The sequence below is a fragment of the Aotus nancymaae genome, unplaced genomic scaffold (genome assembly GCF_030222135.1).
Source record: "Aotus nancymaae isolate 86718 unplaced genomic scaffold, 86718_ANA_hifiasm-v0.15.2.pri h1tg000267l, whole genome shotgun sequence".
NCBI classification, from domain to species: domain Eukaryota; kingdom Metazoa; phylum Chordata; class Mammalia; order Primates; family Aotidae; genus Aotus; species Aotus nancymaae.
Window position 1 is genome coordinate 97,468 of NW_026988682.1, and position 15,766 is coordinate 113,233.

Genomic DNA, 15,766 nt, shown 5'->3' on the forward strand with positions numbered 1-15,766 from the left:
TCTTTAATTTTTTGGAAGGGTTGTGTAGAATTAGCATAATTTCTTGCTTAAATATTTAGCACAATTCAGAGGAGAAGTCTCTTGAGTCTGGAGCTTTTTTGTGGAAAAGTTTAAACTTCCTCCTTAATTTCTTTGCTACAGGGCTCTTAAATTCTCATATGCAGTTTGAAGGGCAATAGTTTCTGTGGATTTGAAACTCGAGGGTATAGAAAACAGTATCTGTGATTATGAGTTCTTAGGAAATGCTTTTATCTTCTCCTCCTCCTTCTCCATCCATAGCCACAAGCGAAGGCATAATTTGTCTGCTTCCTCTCTGGTATGATTTTTTTTTTTTTCTTGTAGATGACTAATTGACAATGTAGCTCTTTGGAATCCTATACAGATGGTCCCTGACTTACAGTGGTTAGACTTATGATTTTTCAATGTTAGGATGTGTGAAAGCAATAAACATGCAATAGACACTGTATTTTAAGTACCCATACAACCATTCTGTTTTTCCCCTTTCAGTATAGCATTCAATAAATTACATAAGATACTCAACACTTTATTATAATGTAGGCTTTGTGTTAGCTGATTTTGTCCAACTGTAAGCTAATGTAAGTGTTCAGAACAAATTTAAAGTAGGCTAACCTAAGCTGTTATGTTCAGCAGATTAGGTGTATTCAATGCATTTCCAGCTTAACATATTTTTAACTTATGATGTTAACGTTTATTGTGATGTCAACCCCATTTTAAGTCAAGAAGCATCTGCATGTTTTTAGGAGCTGTTAGTTTTAATTCCCCATCTTTTGGGGGCCCAAAGTCTTGTTTTAAATGCTCTGACCAGACAATACATTTCCAGATGTGGCCAATGTCCCTAGAGCAGGTATCAGCTTCAGCATTTGTTTATCACTATAGATTTGTGTTCTCACAATTGTTTTACCTTCAGAAAGTTCTACTATCTCTTTGAAAGTTTAGCTATTTTTTAACAGTATGACTTTAATGCTCTATACTGAATTCTAGGCAAAATGAAAGACACTTGTTTAGCATATTGCTGGAAACCACAGAAGAGTTTTTTTGTATTAAAAATAGTTTTATCTTCACATTTAACTTTCAGATATGTACACTCTTAATCTCAGTCCATTTCTCTCTAAAATTGCTGAGTTCATGTCCTTTGTAGGGACATGGATGAAACCAGAAACCATCATTCTCAGCAAACTGACACAAGAACAGAAAACCAAACACTGCATGTTCTCACACATAAGTGGGTGTTGAACAATGAGAACACATAGGCACAGGAAGAGGAACATCACAGACCAGGGTCTTGGGAGTGGGGGGCTAGGGGAGGAATAGCAGGGGGTTGGAGAATTGGGGAGGTATAGCATTAGGAGAAATACCTAATGTAGATGATGGGGCAATGGATGTAGCAAACCACCAACATGGCATGTGTATAGCTATGTAACAAACCTGCACAGTCTGCACATGTACCCCAGAACTTAAAGTATAATGAAAACATTTAAAAAATAAAATAAAATAAAATTGATCACACATCAATTATTTTATTTTATATAATAATCAGGTGTACACAAGAATTAACATAACTAATCCATAGCATGATGAGTTTTATAATATAAACATGTTTAGAGTGCTTTGAGAGCACTGGGAAAGGTATTTATTCAGGTAGTTTTCAAGGAAGACTTTCAAGAGTTGACATAAGCTGAATGAGAGCTAAAAGAAATTGCAAAACCATTGGCCAGAGAGGCATGAGAAACATGATATATTTAGGGAACGGCGATATATTCTGTCTCTGGACCATAGCATATATATGAAAGACTAGTCAGAGAAGACACTAGAGAGGTAGAAAAGGACATCAGATCTTATAGTACAGGTTCTTGCTAAGAATTTTGGACTTCACTGTGGAGAGTCTCTGAAAGCTTATAAACAAGGTAGTAACAACAGAAAATAAATACCTACTAGAGGATTAACATTAGCAAGTTGCTGAGGACGGATACAAACTATATAATTTTCTTTTTCTGATAAATAGGACCTCAGGCTCAGGCTACAGACCCGGGAATAGTTTCTTCTCCTCTGAACACCAATATGTAAGTATCTAAGGAATTATGTGTAATCATAAATAAAAATTTTAATGATTACATAAGAGTGCTGCTCATAAGCAAATGATTACATGGAATCCTCAATTTTTGTAGTTCTACTTGGATTTAGTGAAATTTATAGTCTTTTGCAGACTTTCAGCACTAGCTTAAGTTGTAGACAAACTGAATCTTTGTCCTTCCCTTTCTTTATCTCCATATCTCCTCTGTAGTTCTATAATCCACCTATTGTCAGGGTCTCCATGCCACTTTGAAGTGTATCTTCATCATAGCTTTCTTCAGGTAATTTCTCATAATCTGTATTTATTTCTTTGCCTTTCTTTTCTTTGAAATAGCTACCATTCCTTATGCTTTTTGAGACTATTGGCTTTCTAATACTGGTAATATAGTTTACTCTATAGTATTAATGACTTAATCAGTTATCCCCCACCCTAAAGGGTATTTTGCAGATTAATACAAAATAATAATCTCTAATAGTAGAATAGTAGAAGAGATATTTGTTAAGCCCAGGGACTTTTCACTCCTCAAACCTTAGTGACCACCTATTTTGTTGATGTTTATATCTGTTTTTCTCAACTCAAGAAAAGAGAGAGAGGAAAACATGAATCTAAGTAATAGCAATGAGTTATTTTACACCCATGCCACAATATTTTTAAAAAATCAGCAAGACAAATGAAGTCTAGGAAAGACTTTACAAACCCCAAATTCCCATGAAGATGATTGAGTAAAATAAGTTGTGAGTGATGGCAAATGATCTTGACATGTTCAGACCAGCCTTCTTGAAATAATAATTTTTACCTTAAGACAGATAAATACCAGCTTGTTTGACTTATTGAGTATTCATATGATACATAACACAGTAAGAGATGCAGAAGGAAGGACACTGACTTGTCTAGTTCAAAGCAATAAAACTTGATGACCGTATGTAGACTACATGTAAAATAACATTGCTTATTTTATTTATTGGATGCATACATTTTTATTTACTGGAAATATAAATACATACCTCTTTACAGAAAAGGTTATAAGAGGCTCATAATATAGTTGTAAAAAGTGCATTTTTATCTTCTTCAACACAAGAATGTAGAACTACAAAAATCACTTGAATATTCCATAGCAAGCGTTTTGGATATTCTTTCCTTATAAATCTTAGCTTGGTGAAAAATAAAAAACTCTTTATCTTACCTGGAGCTTCTTACCTCTTCTCCAAAAGCATACACAGAGATCCAAATAAAGAGTAAAGACACATATGTCACACTCCTCTTGTTCAGGTTTAACTCCGAGTTTTATAGGAGTTTGCTGTGGAAGTCTCACATCTATTCCATCATTTCTTTCTCTTCTCTCACTTATTGCTTAGTTTTCTTGTTTCTGTTCAGTTGTTTAATGTTACAAAAGATTTATAAAATAGAGATGAAAATTCAGTACCAAAGGAATGAAAATAAAGAAAATATAACAGCGGTGGGAGTAAAGTTGCAATAATTCAGCATTGCACTTAGGTGATGAGTAAGCGTATATTACAGGGAAGGTATAAGGAGTAACAGAGTGAAGAAAGCAATAAATCTATTATCCTGAAGACTGTGGTTAAAACTTGTAGTTTATTTATTGGCTAATAGTCTGATGGTTTTTAGTGCAAGTATAATGGTCAAATTAGCATACATAATGAGTAAGTTTGACAATGATATATAGGAAAGATTGAAAGAAAGAAACTCAGAATCAGTTATCAAAGTCCATTAGTGGCATGCACAAAGGCTTCATTTGCCATTAGAGAGAAGTAGGCACAATCCAAAAGACTTTAGATGGGGATTTATTTATCAAACGTTTATTGAGAACCTACTATGTTCAAACTATAATGCTAGATCTTAGGCAGGTACCAAGATAAAACCATGCTTCTATGATTTCAGGGTATTATCTTTGAAGGATATTATGAAGCTGAAGCGAGGGGATAAAAATAAGACAAATTAAAACACCAAAACCTATTGCTATTACCTAGGCTCACTGTTTTTCCTAAATAAGTGCTCTCTGGAACGCTGCAAGTCTTTGATTAATTCTCTAGAGTTCCAGAAACTATAATTCTGGTCATTTTTCTTTTGCCATTTACTCATTTTTTTTTTGGAGGAATGAATGTCTGAGATACTAACTCTGCCATTTCTACTGATGCCATGCTTTATCCGGTTAATAAAATTGTTTTCTAATAGTCATTAATAAAGCTTTTTCAGTTTTCAGATTAAATTTACATGTAGGCCTTTGTACTTTGGTTCTGTGTTGCATGCTTTTGGAGCAGAAAGTCTATTGGGAACTGGTATCAATGAATACATAGAACTCCTTGAGTTATGTTTTATGCCAACGATATAACATGAAGAAAACAGAAAAACGAATCTGAATGCATTAGGTTGCAGAATATCTAAGAGAAAAACCTGTGGAAAGTTGGGTTGACCTAAGAAACCAGATCCTAGAAAAACAAATGAGGGCAAATGATAGAGAACATATCACTGACATCAGCTTCCATGCTCCTAGTTGCATACTGCAAAAAGGTACTAGTCTAAGGATAGACTGTTGTCACAAAACCCATTTTATGAACTGGACCCAGTGAAGTTTTTTTTTCCTGCCAAAATATAGGACGTAGTTTTCAGTCTGCCTATTTCTTAAAATTGAATTATAAACTTTGGGGAAAATGTAAATTTAATCATGTGGAGTACAGGCCTAAAAGGAGTGTACTTAAGAAAGTAGAAAGAAAAAAGAAACAGTTCAAATCAGCAAAAGTGTAAGAAAATAAATCAGACTTCAGTTTTAGAACTTGTTTTAATAAATATTTATTTTATTTTCTATTATGTTTATGATTGAGCTATACTTTTTTTTGGAATTCAGAATATTTTTATTTCATTAGTGTGTGATGGTAAATGTAATAACACATAATAGAATATTGTCATAAACAGAAAAGGAATGCATCTAAACTGGTATTAAATATAGCTAGATATCCATGATTTTAACCCATAGTTATTGAATAATCATTCACTATTTTCTTCCTGCCATGGAATATGGGGAGGGAATGGTAGAACTATAGCATTTCAAAGAGTAAATAAATGACAATCAGAAAGTTCTGGTCAGATGCCTTGCTGCTCTATCAGACCTTTTAACAGTCAGAAGAAACTCAACTGCCCCCTCCCTGCAAATCCTATATCCTTTTTCAGAGAAACCAAAGTGGGCATGACTAAGGTGTGTTAAAAGAACAAAGATCAGAGAGGTACATTGTTTATGCTGTAGCTATAAGTCTGTTCCCATGAGTAATAAAGTACATTTCTAAAACTAGAGGCCAATCTAGGGAAAAAGTAAAATAGAAGGATTGGAAAAAATGGTATATTCTTCATTTTGAATTTCTATAGAAAAACTCTTAGATACAACAAAATGATTCAATGATCAGAAATTTTAGAAAAAAGTTTTATAAATTCTTGACTCTATAATAAACAAATGATCAACCTTTCTCTACAGGAAAAAGAACTCGCTGCAGAATTCCTTTCAAGAAAAAGTATGTATCATAAAATCCACTGACAAAACAACATCTTAGTCTTACCTTCTGATACATCATAATAGAATATATTGTGTTAACTAGAAAACTAGGAGTCATCCATTGATATTTGTTGGTCTTCTTCTTCGTTCTTTTTTCTTCTTTGAAGTTCCTTTTCAGTTAATTCTTATACTTTTCTGTGGTCCAAAGTTGTTATCAAAAATAATATTAGGCCTTCAAGATGAGGTCTCATGGGTATAGAATGGTAAAATATTAAGGGATCTAGCCATCACAGGAAGAGAATGAAATAGCACAAGCCTATTCTATCATGGGAAGCTATATCGATATGCCCTTCCAGATCTTGTTGGTGAACTCAGTAGTAGATGAGTTGAGATGCTTGGATCTGTCTTTAGCAGTTTTGTGAAAAGGGACCTCATCACCTATCAGCTGAGACTTGGAACAGGCAAAGATAAGGTAGTATATTTTTATGAGACCTAATTTGGATCTAGACTGAACACACAGGAAAGAGAAAGCACTTGTGGAACAATACATATTCTGGCACACTATTTAACATGGCCACTTGCTCAATTCATAGAATATGCAGCAAATACGAAAGCTTTGACCCAAGGGAATATTTTTCAGTTTAATGTTGCAACAGAAAGAAAGTGAAAACTGGGATTTCATCTGTCATATTTCACTACAAAGAAAACTTTAGAAATAGATGCCTCTTTTATATATTAAGGTTGGAATCGCTTTGCCACAACTAGCCTAAGAGTAATAATGTAGGTTATTGTTTATCATCTCTTGTAATAAGAAAAATAACATATATTGAATGTCTTAGTTTATAATTTATATGTGTTGTAGTTGATTTAGAATAATTATCTTCTCTGTAAATATTTAGGTTTTATTCTTAAATATTTGATTTAGAGTGTATTTATTTAAGACAAGTATTTTATAACAGACTGTCATCTTAAAATATGTGTCATAACCACTAACCCATTGCTTATACAATAAGTTAAAAATATTGGGGGTATATTTGGGGATTACAGCTGAATAAAATGGCCTTTCCTCAGATGCTCCTCAAATGCTTTGAAATGGGCCGTGAGGGAGTGTGGCATATACATGTTAACTTTTCTTTGAATATTTCTCTGAAATATGAATCACTTCAGAGTAATTTAGACAATATTTTGGGTGTGAGCAGCCTAGTTACAGGAATCTTATTTACACAAAGATTTACATGTCAGCCTTCTAAGCTTTGCTGCCAATTACTTGTGTTTACAGCCTGTATGCTTTAAGAGTTTTGACAATTTGAAAACAGAGTATTACTTTATTATAAGTAAGAGTTTTGTAAGCACAAAATACATTTGCAGTTGGTAAGTAGAGGTTTATAGAACTCTACAGATGCATTTGTTTCTACCCATGGTCCAGTACAAATCTATGACAGCACCATTGGTCACTAAGGAAATGGCTATTCAAACCTGGTTCTTAGTTCCAGCTCAGTAATAGTCTAACTTTCTTAATCTGGCTCAGCCCTCCCTACTCTTTGATTCCCAAATCTAGCTTGGCTTTTATGTTCTATCTAAATTAATATGTTACCTTACTTTATTATCTGTTCTCAGCTTTCCTATCTAAGGCAATTTGTATTTACACTTGTTTGTTAGGTAAAAAGCTCATCAATCTATATAAAGCATGAGCTTTTATTTTTACCTATCAAATAATTCTTAATAATTAACTTTAGTCATTTCTATATATATATAGACTACAGGCTCACCCTTTCAGCAGGGACTGGAAGAGAGAATGATTTGTGCTCCTTCCCCATATCTCAGTTAGACAGATGCTTCTGAAAGCAACCAAATATTTTGGCTGCATCTGTTTTGAGAAACATTTTATTACAAATATTTAATGATCTTAAAAATCAGCTGGATCATAAAGATTATACATTTTCTTTCCAAAATATTTGCACGCTATGTGCCTATACAACAATTTGGTAATTTTTTTAAACAAAAAATCATTTATCCTGATAATAAATGCCAAGAGAAAAAGAAACTTCTGAGAGACTGTGAATAAAATAAATCTTAAACACTCACAAAAAAATACTTCAGTGTAGTGCAGAATAAACAAACTAGAAATTCATCTGAAATTCTAAATTTCTAATCTTTTTTTTTTTTTTTTTACTATTTTCTTCCATAAACCATATTGGTATTCCACCTATACATTGCTTGATATAAAAATTCGATGTTACCTGCTGTCTTCAAAACATAGAGTAAGTTGTTACATGACTTTGTTTTCATCCCTGCTTACTTCATTTCTAGGCAACTTGTGAAGAACCAAATATTATAATTCAGGATATAGTGACTTGTGTTGTTCCTAAAGTGACTAATATATTGTACCCAGCCATCACAAAGTATGAAGAAAGATTGAGAAATAATACATACCCAGCATCTGATAACTCCATCCTCTCTTCAGATAGTACAGGTTTCTGTAGCACATGCAATGAAGACTTTACATATAGAACGTACATATCTTCAACATCTGAAACATTTCAGGCAGGACCCTGTGCATTTCCAGTTGACCTGTCAGGAAAGAGACCAACCACACCGATACAACTTTCTCCTGCACCTAAGGAAAGAACTGTTGTGGGGAAAACCTGTCATGCAAAAGGACAATCTATAACCTCTACACTTAAATATAATAAAACCAATGTGCTATGTTCATACCCTAAGCTCAGAAGTTGTAAATCAGATAGTGATCTTTTAGCATCATTTGAAACAAGCACAACAAAGTGTAAGGATGCTACTACTCAAACAGATAGCCTAGGGGGTTCATCGATTTGTGATAAAAAAGCAAAAGCCATCGATGAAATGAAGAATTTAAAAAATGTTTTTCTTAACTTTAAATGTCACTTGAAAGAGAAAACTAAAGTGAATTTAGAAAGCAGTTTTCACAAAATAATGTCTGATTTAACCCAGGCCATTCCCTCTCTCTCTTCTGTTACTGCCGAAGATTTCGTTGAACAATGTGAACGTGAAAAAGAAGACTTGCCCTCCAATGTTGATGTTTGCTCAGTTGCTTCTGAGACTGTGGAAAATATGCTTGAGAAGTTAGAGTCTGCAGTGGAGAAAAAATGTGTTGAGATGTTTTCACAAGAAGATGTACCAGTCAACATTAAACCAAGCTTAACAGCCAGTGATGAACATCTCCCGTCATCAAATAAAAAACCTTTGATGGATTCAATGCCTCATGCTTTAGACCCAATGTATGATATTGCAGAGGACATGGTGCACACCATTTTAGAAATGCCAATGTCTCTTACTTCTTCTAAGCAAAATGAATATCTTCATCCTGAAGATTCAACTAAGCTTTCCTGCCAGCAACATAAGACAGACCCAGTATGCATGTTCCTTCAGAGAGCTGGAAAAAATAAATCTAGTCTTGAATCTGGCACAGCTAGTTTAATTGTCAATGAAGAAACACAAAATGTACTATCAAATATTTTTTCCCAATCCTCTTTGATTGGTTATATAGGGGAAGCAATTAGTGCTATACTAGGTTATATGAAAAGTGAACTAAATAATGAGAGAAGTATTGCATCTGAAGAAACAGTAGTACTCCTTCAGCTACTTGATGATATCCTTGTTCAGCTCCGTCAAGAACCAGCAAAGGAAAATTTTCAAAAAAGTAGGCAACCTAGAATAAGTAGTCGTTCTGACACCAAAGAAAAGTGCAGACTCGCTGGCACTAGATTATCTAATAGTCCTAGGTCTGGGAGACCATTTCCACCTATAAATCTTCCAGGCATGGTTCTTTATTCTGAAGATGAGGAGACAGACAATATTGTAAAAAATGTGCCTGATTCAGCTTTCAAAGATGAAAAAGTAAAATCACAAGAACAGATTCCTAATGATTCGTTTACAAAGGGAAACACTTGTTTTAAATACCAAAGAGATATCGAACCACCTACAAAGCCTGTTTCTAGAAGCCAAGTTGCATTTCCTGATTGGGAATTAAAGACTGAGCCACCATCTCTTAATCATAAAGATACTTTAAAGAAAAAACTTTGTTTGAATAAAGTTATTTCAACCTTCAGCCAAGACCAAAAGCATCAAATACAAAAGGCTTCAGAAAACATAGTCACAAGTGTTTTAAAAGAAATGCTCAAGGACATATCTTTTGTTCCTCCTGGTCACTTAGACAGCAAAACTGGTGATGAAGCTTCAGTTCTTTTTTCACAAAAGCCTCAAGGACTGTCACATCAAGAATGGATAGACCAGCTGTTTTCTGTTTCAGAAATCAATACAGTGGCTCAAGAAATAAGAGACTCTGTGTTAAACATACTTCATAAGGCACCAAACTACATTTCCAATACCACTAAAAGTTACATTTCATCATCAGTTCATCAGACTTCCTTAGATAGTTCTGATGCTGCCCACAGAGTCAAAGAAGCACCAAATAAATGCTCATTAAAAACATGGCTTGTCAGTGAAAAGAAAATGCAATCTTTATCTTCATTCAATATTGATTCTAAAAAGCTTTCCTGGTTAAAATCTGGAGAAAGTGAACTTAAACCTGTAGATGACATTAATGATAAGATCATTCATATAATTTTTAAAAGACTGAAGTCATTTATTTGTCCAAAATTGCATATGGGCTTCAAATCTTCACTACAATCTCAACTTAGTAGGTACACAGCTAAAATAGTGAACATTGTTTTATGTGCTATCCAGAATGAAGTGGAACTCCATAAGAAAAACCTAAATCTTATGGAGATTGACCATACCAAATCCCTTACAGCTAATACTAATAAAAAATTAGAATCTCTTGTCACAAGTATTGATGATGACATTTTGGCAAGTCCATTATTAACACGTATTTATGATACGTTATCCAGCAAAAATGCAGATCAAAGAAGCATTTCACTTTCTTCATGTATGCCAAATTCTGCAAATGACAGCGTTGATGAACAAAGCGTTTTGCCAAATAGGCAGGATAAAAAATCTTTTCACAAATATATGGCTACTCCTTGTGCTCTCCACAGTGGCGATGATGAAAAAGACATTCAAAATAATGCAAAATTGGAAGTGTTAGATAGAATTGAGGAAACACTACATGAAATGTTAAGCAAGCTCCTAGGAAGCCAAGAGACTACCAATAAGAATCAGAAAATGACTGCTGCATTGCAGTCTAATACTCAGTTAATTTCCAAAGCAATTTTTGATTATATCCTTGCAAAATTATCTGGTGTTGACATGGATACCAGTTTTGCAAGTTGTGGATTAAAAGCCATCTCAGAGACTCTTGACATTGACAACCCATCATTTGCTTCAATTCTTGAGAAAATGGCCAAATCCACCAAAATAATGTCCAGCATAGTTTCCAGAATGGTTCAGGAGGGCAATAAAGAGGGGACTCAAAGCAAAGCAAAACCTGTTGCTCCTGTGTCTTCCAAAGCAGAGAGCACAAAAGAAATGCATCCAAATAAACTGAGAACTGTAGCTTCAGACATTCTTAATATAGTTTTTGCTAAACTGAAAGAGTTTGCCAATGGATATTTAGAAATTCTGGATGCTATTAATGATGAAAATAAGAAAAGCAATAAGATGGGCTGGGAATGTGAAAGCACCAATATTTCCAGAGAGACACATGAAGAATCATTTCTGTCTGCGTTATACATGCCTGCAAAGAAGGTGTCAAGTGCTATCATGAAGGCTATTCAAACAGAATTAAACGTGACCTCATCAGACTTGAAGACAAGTGTAAAAACCCCACCACGTGAGACTCAGATTCTTATGGATGTAGTCAAATTAATTTTAGATGCAGTATCTTCAGATATGTTTAATCAAACTGAATCTGAAGAGGGAGGCATTGAAACTTATCGATACAGGCCAACATATGGAAGTCTTCCTGGAGGAGCTGAATCCGATTCATTTCTAGAAGATGATGCATATACCGAGAAGAAAATTATTGATGATAGATCACTACAAAAAGAAGAAATGAAAACACATTCTCTTAAACAATGGGCTCTAGAAAAAACCTTACGGAAAATTGAAGCAAAACTCAAAGAACCAAATATATCTCCGATTGCTCCCATCATAAGAAATATTTTGAATGAAATTTTTCAAAGTACTTTAATCAATCAATTAAATGTGCTTTCTCTCTCCCACTCTCATTTTCATGGCATGCCTCACAATGTTGATGAGCCAATTGCCCAAACATCTGTTCAGTGTATGGATAAAATGATAGATTCTTTAATTTCCGAAGCAGATATAGCTATAGTAACAGAAAACATTGTTAACACTGTATTTCACAAACTTTATTCAGCTGCCATGACAGTAAGAAATGTAAGGAAAAATAGGTATGAAACTATCAATTTTTCAGCTAATGTTTCTTTTTACGAACACAGCTATGAAGAAAAGTCCTCTGTCTTGGACAAAAATCCATGTACATCTCAGTCTAGATTCAGTGTTCCTGACAAAGAGGCAAAGGTAAATGTAGTTGAAGATATTGTACAGGCAATATTAACAAATTTGGAAACGTTTGCTACTTCCAAAGTAAAATCCATCTTTTGTTTCCAAGTCAACTTTACAGCCCCAATGGCCTTACCTATTCAACAAGATCAGAGTACACTGAGCAAAGCATTATCAGCCAAAGATCCATATTCTGATGAGCAATTTTCCTGTTGCTCAGTAGATCATACTAAGTCAGGAGAGACCAACTTGTGCCAACTGTGTTTGTCTAAATTAAATACTTATGCACAACAAGTGGCTAGAAAAACTTTACAAGAAATTAAACATGAATTAGATAAAGAAAAAGAAAATCATTTCTTAACTGACAACATTGGGATTTCTAAAAGTATTGCTAAACAAGAATGTTTCGAAGGCAGTATCTCACAAAAGCTGTTTGGGAAAGCAAGCAGCTCCACAGATTCACAGTATCAACCAAAAAATAAGCCTGGAATTTTTCCCGCTAAATTTTTAGAAGATATTATTACCGAGATTGTTAAAAAATTGATCTTTTCTTCCATACCAGAAACACAAATACAAGATAGAGGTCAAAATGTCCATGATGAGAAAAATCAAGCTAAACTCTATGACACTGCTATGAAACTCATCGATTTACTGCTAAAGGAGTTTTCAGATGCTCAAATTAAGGTTTTCAGACCAGACACGGGGAATCAGTTTTTCCCACCTGTGGGAAAAGAGCCAACAACAGATGAAGCACCATCCAGCGTTAAGATAAAATCTGCAGATAAAATGCCACCTGTCGATAAAGTGACTAAAAAACCTTCATCAGTTAAGACACCATCAACTGACAAAACATTAGTCAATAAAGTTGTTCACTCTTCTGTTTGTAATATTTTAAATGAATATGGATCTCAAGACTCCATTTGTAAGAATATAAACAGTAATGGAGAAAATTTAGCAAGAAGACTAACTAGTGCAGTGATAAATGAAATTTTTCAACATCAGCTTAACTTGGTATTTTGTGATAAGGTTTCAGTTTCAGCATGTTTCCCTCTGGAATCTAAGAAACTTGTTAAAAAGGTCCAAAAGTTGGCCCAAACAGCCAGCAAAGAATGTCAAACTTCATCACCGTATACAATAATATTACCTCATAAATTTTTAGAGAATGTGATTTCTGCTCTTTTATCTAAAATTTTCTCAACAATATCCAGCACAGAAACAAGAAAACTTGAGGACAATTTGTTCACAGAACTGGATTTCTTTCAAATGAAGTTAGTAAGTGCAGTTGCAACAGAGATCTCCCAAAATAAACATATGATTATACAGTATGTAGAATCCTTACAATCTGATGATCATGAAATTACTGAGTTAGTGGTTCAGTCTGTTTATAACAAGCTCTTGCCACAGTTTGGATCACAAGAAATCATACAAAATTGTGTCACCAGTGGATGCAAAATCCTTTCAGAAACCATAGTTGACTTGGTTCTACGAGAAGTGGCTGGCAATCAGTTGCAGAGCTATTTTTGTGGAGGGCTGACTCCACATCAGTGTGTGGAAGTTGAAAACATCATTGAAAATATCCTTAAAGATGTTTTTCAAACTACTGATGTGCCCTTACCTAAACCATCACATGCTCATAAGCTGTCTTATAACATAATAGAAGAAATTGCTGTGAAATTTTTATCAAAGCTTTTATCTGTATTTCCAAACGTGCATAAAGAAAGAACCAAATCCTTAGAAACTGAAATGCTAAAAATAACTTCAAAAGTATTAAATTCAGTCCAAGAATTTATCTTCAAAAGTATGGTTAAACTTGTAGCACCCACCAAGGAATCACCTACTGTACCTGCAGCTGATAATGCAACTATTGAAAACATAGTTAATTCTGTTTTTACCAGTGTTTTAAAGCACTTTGGTTCTTTTACTTCTATATTTGAATATTTAATGGCTAAAGGTAGTGTCCTCTCAGATATAATAGGCTTTTTATTAGTGAATGCAATTTCCAATTCTGAATTTCAACCTCAAGTAGAGGAAGAAGTATCAAATTCAGAATTAGTTCTGGAAGCTGTCAAAATTATGGAAAAAGTGACCAAAATTATTGATGAACTGAAGTCTAAGGAAAAGTCTTCATCCAGAAAAGGTTTGATATTAGATGCCACACTTTTAGAAGAGGTGTTGGCCTTGTTCTTGGCTAAACTAGTAAGGTTTCCAAGTTCCTCAAGCAAAGATGAAAAAAACTTATCAAAGCCTGAGTTACATAAAATTGCATCTCAACTGACAAAATCTGTAACAGCTGAAATTTCCAGAAGTAGCATTAGTCTAATAGCTTCTGATCCTGAAAAACACTGTTTAAATCCAGAAAATATAGAAAGTGTTTATCAGGTTGTTAATTCTGTTTATAATAACATACTACAACAATCAGGAACCAACAAAGAATTTTATTATGATATAGAAGATACAAACACAGTCTTTCCTAAAGTGGCTAGTCTAATTATTGATGGAGTTTCAAGTTTTCCATTAGACACAATTGGCTCAACAATTTCAAATGCTGATCTCTCTGGAGAGCTAGACATTAACAGAATTGTTCAAAAGGCACAAGAACATGCTATTAATGTGATTCCTGAATTGGAGGAAGAACAGTTAGATCAAGTTTCATCTGAAGAGGAATATCCTATTAAAATAGTTCCGTATGTTGGGAAAAAACCAGTCAAAATAGATCCAAAAATTATTTCTGAACACTTAGCAGTTACTTCTACAAAAACTCAACCTCTTAAGGAACTTAAGCAGGAGTGTCTGAAAAGAACTGGACTTAGCATAGCAGAACTGAGAAGAGCATCAATAAGTGGGAGAAATTACACCTCAGAATCACCTAATTTAGAAAAAAGAAAGAGAGAAAGACGTGCCTCATTAGATAAGACTGGAAGACTGGATGCAAAACCCTTAGAGGTAAGTGCAAAAGTAATGGCAGGAAAATGAGTGGATAGTGAGACATGGTTCTTCTGTGATTTCCTTCCTGGTGGGAGATGTTTGGGTCAGGGGGATGGATCTCTCATGTTTTAATGCTATCTTCATGATAGTGAGTGAGTTCTCATGCTACTTGGTCATTTAAAATTGTGTAGCAACTGCCCCCAACTCTCTCTTGCCCCTGCTATCTCCATGTGATATGCCTGCTCCCCCTTCACCTTCTGCCATGATTGGAAGCTTCCTGAGGCTTTCTTAGAAGCTGATGCCACTATGTTTTCTGTAAAACCTGCAGAACTGAGAGACAATTAAATGTCTTTTCTAATAAATTACCCAGTCTCAGGCAATTATAGCAGTGCAAGAGTGACCTAACACACACCAAAATTCTTAGCTTATCATGGTCTAAAACTTCTTTAATCTTCTTTACTCTTGCTTTTTTGGAAGAAATGATGGTCTCTTCCAACTCTGAAATTTTATTTTTAATCTGGGTTCTCATCATTATATTAGCATATACTTGGTAGTCTTCATTCATATATAAATTATTGCCTGGGAAAAAAATTAAGTGAACAGACTATAAAATAACATTAACTAAACTCAGTTAATTATCTATAGAATTATCTGCCACAAATCTTACTCTTAGTTACAAACTTTCTTTACTTGAGTCATTTATAACCACAGAGTGCAAGAAAGGAATATTTAAACTAAAACGAATACCACTGTCCTGTTCAAGGAAGGAAAAGCCATCCTAAAAA

The 15,766-nt window shown here is 34.2% G+C and overlaps 1 protein-coding gene across 1 annotated transcript in view; it reads left to right on the forward strand.

Annotated features, from left to right (window-relative positions):
- The window catches only part of LOC105724028 (fibrous sheath-interacting protein 2-like), a 46,942-nt gene that overhangs the window by 13,658 nt on the left and 17,518 nt on the right, over nucleotides 1–15,766 (forward strand). Inside the window, exons 4-6 of the mRNA XM_064372048.1 lie at nucleotides 2,024–2,081; nucleotides 5,577–5,613; nucleotides 7,905–14,999. Of these exons, the coding sequence (XP_064228118.1) occupies nucleotides 2,024–2,081; nucleotides 5,577–5,613; nucleotides 7,905–14,999 (7,190 nt within the window). The remainder of the gene's footprint in view (nucleotides 1–2,023; nucleotides 2,082–5,576; nucleotides 5,614–7,904; nucleotides 15,000–15,766) is intronic.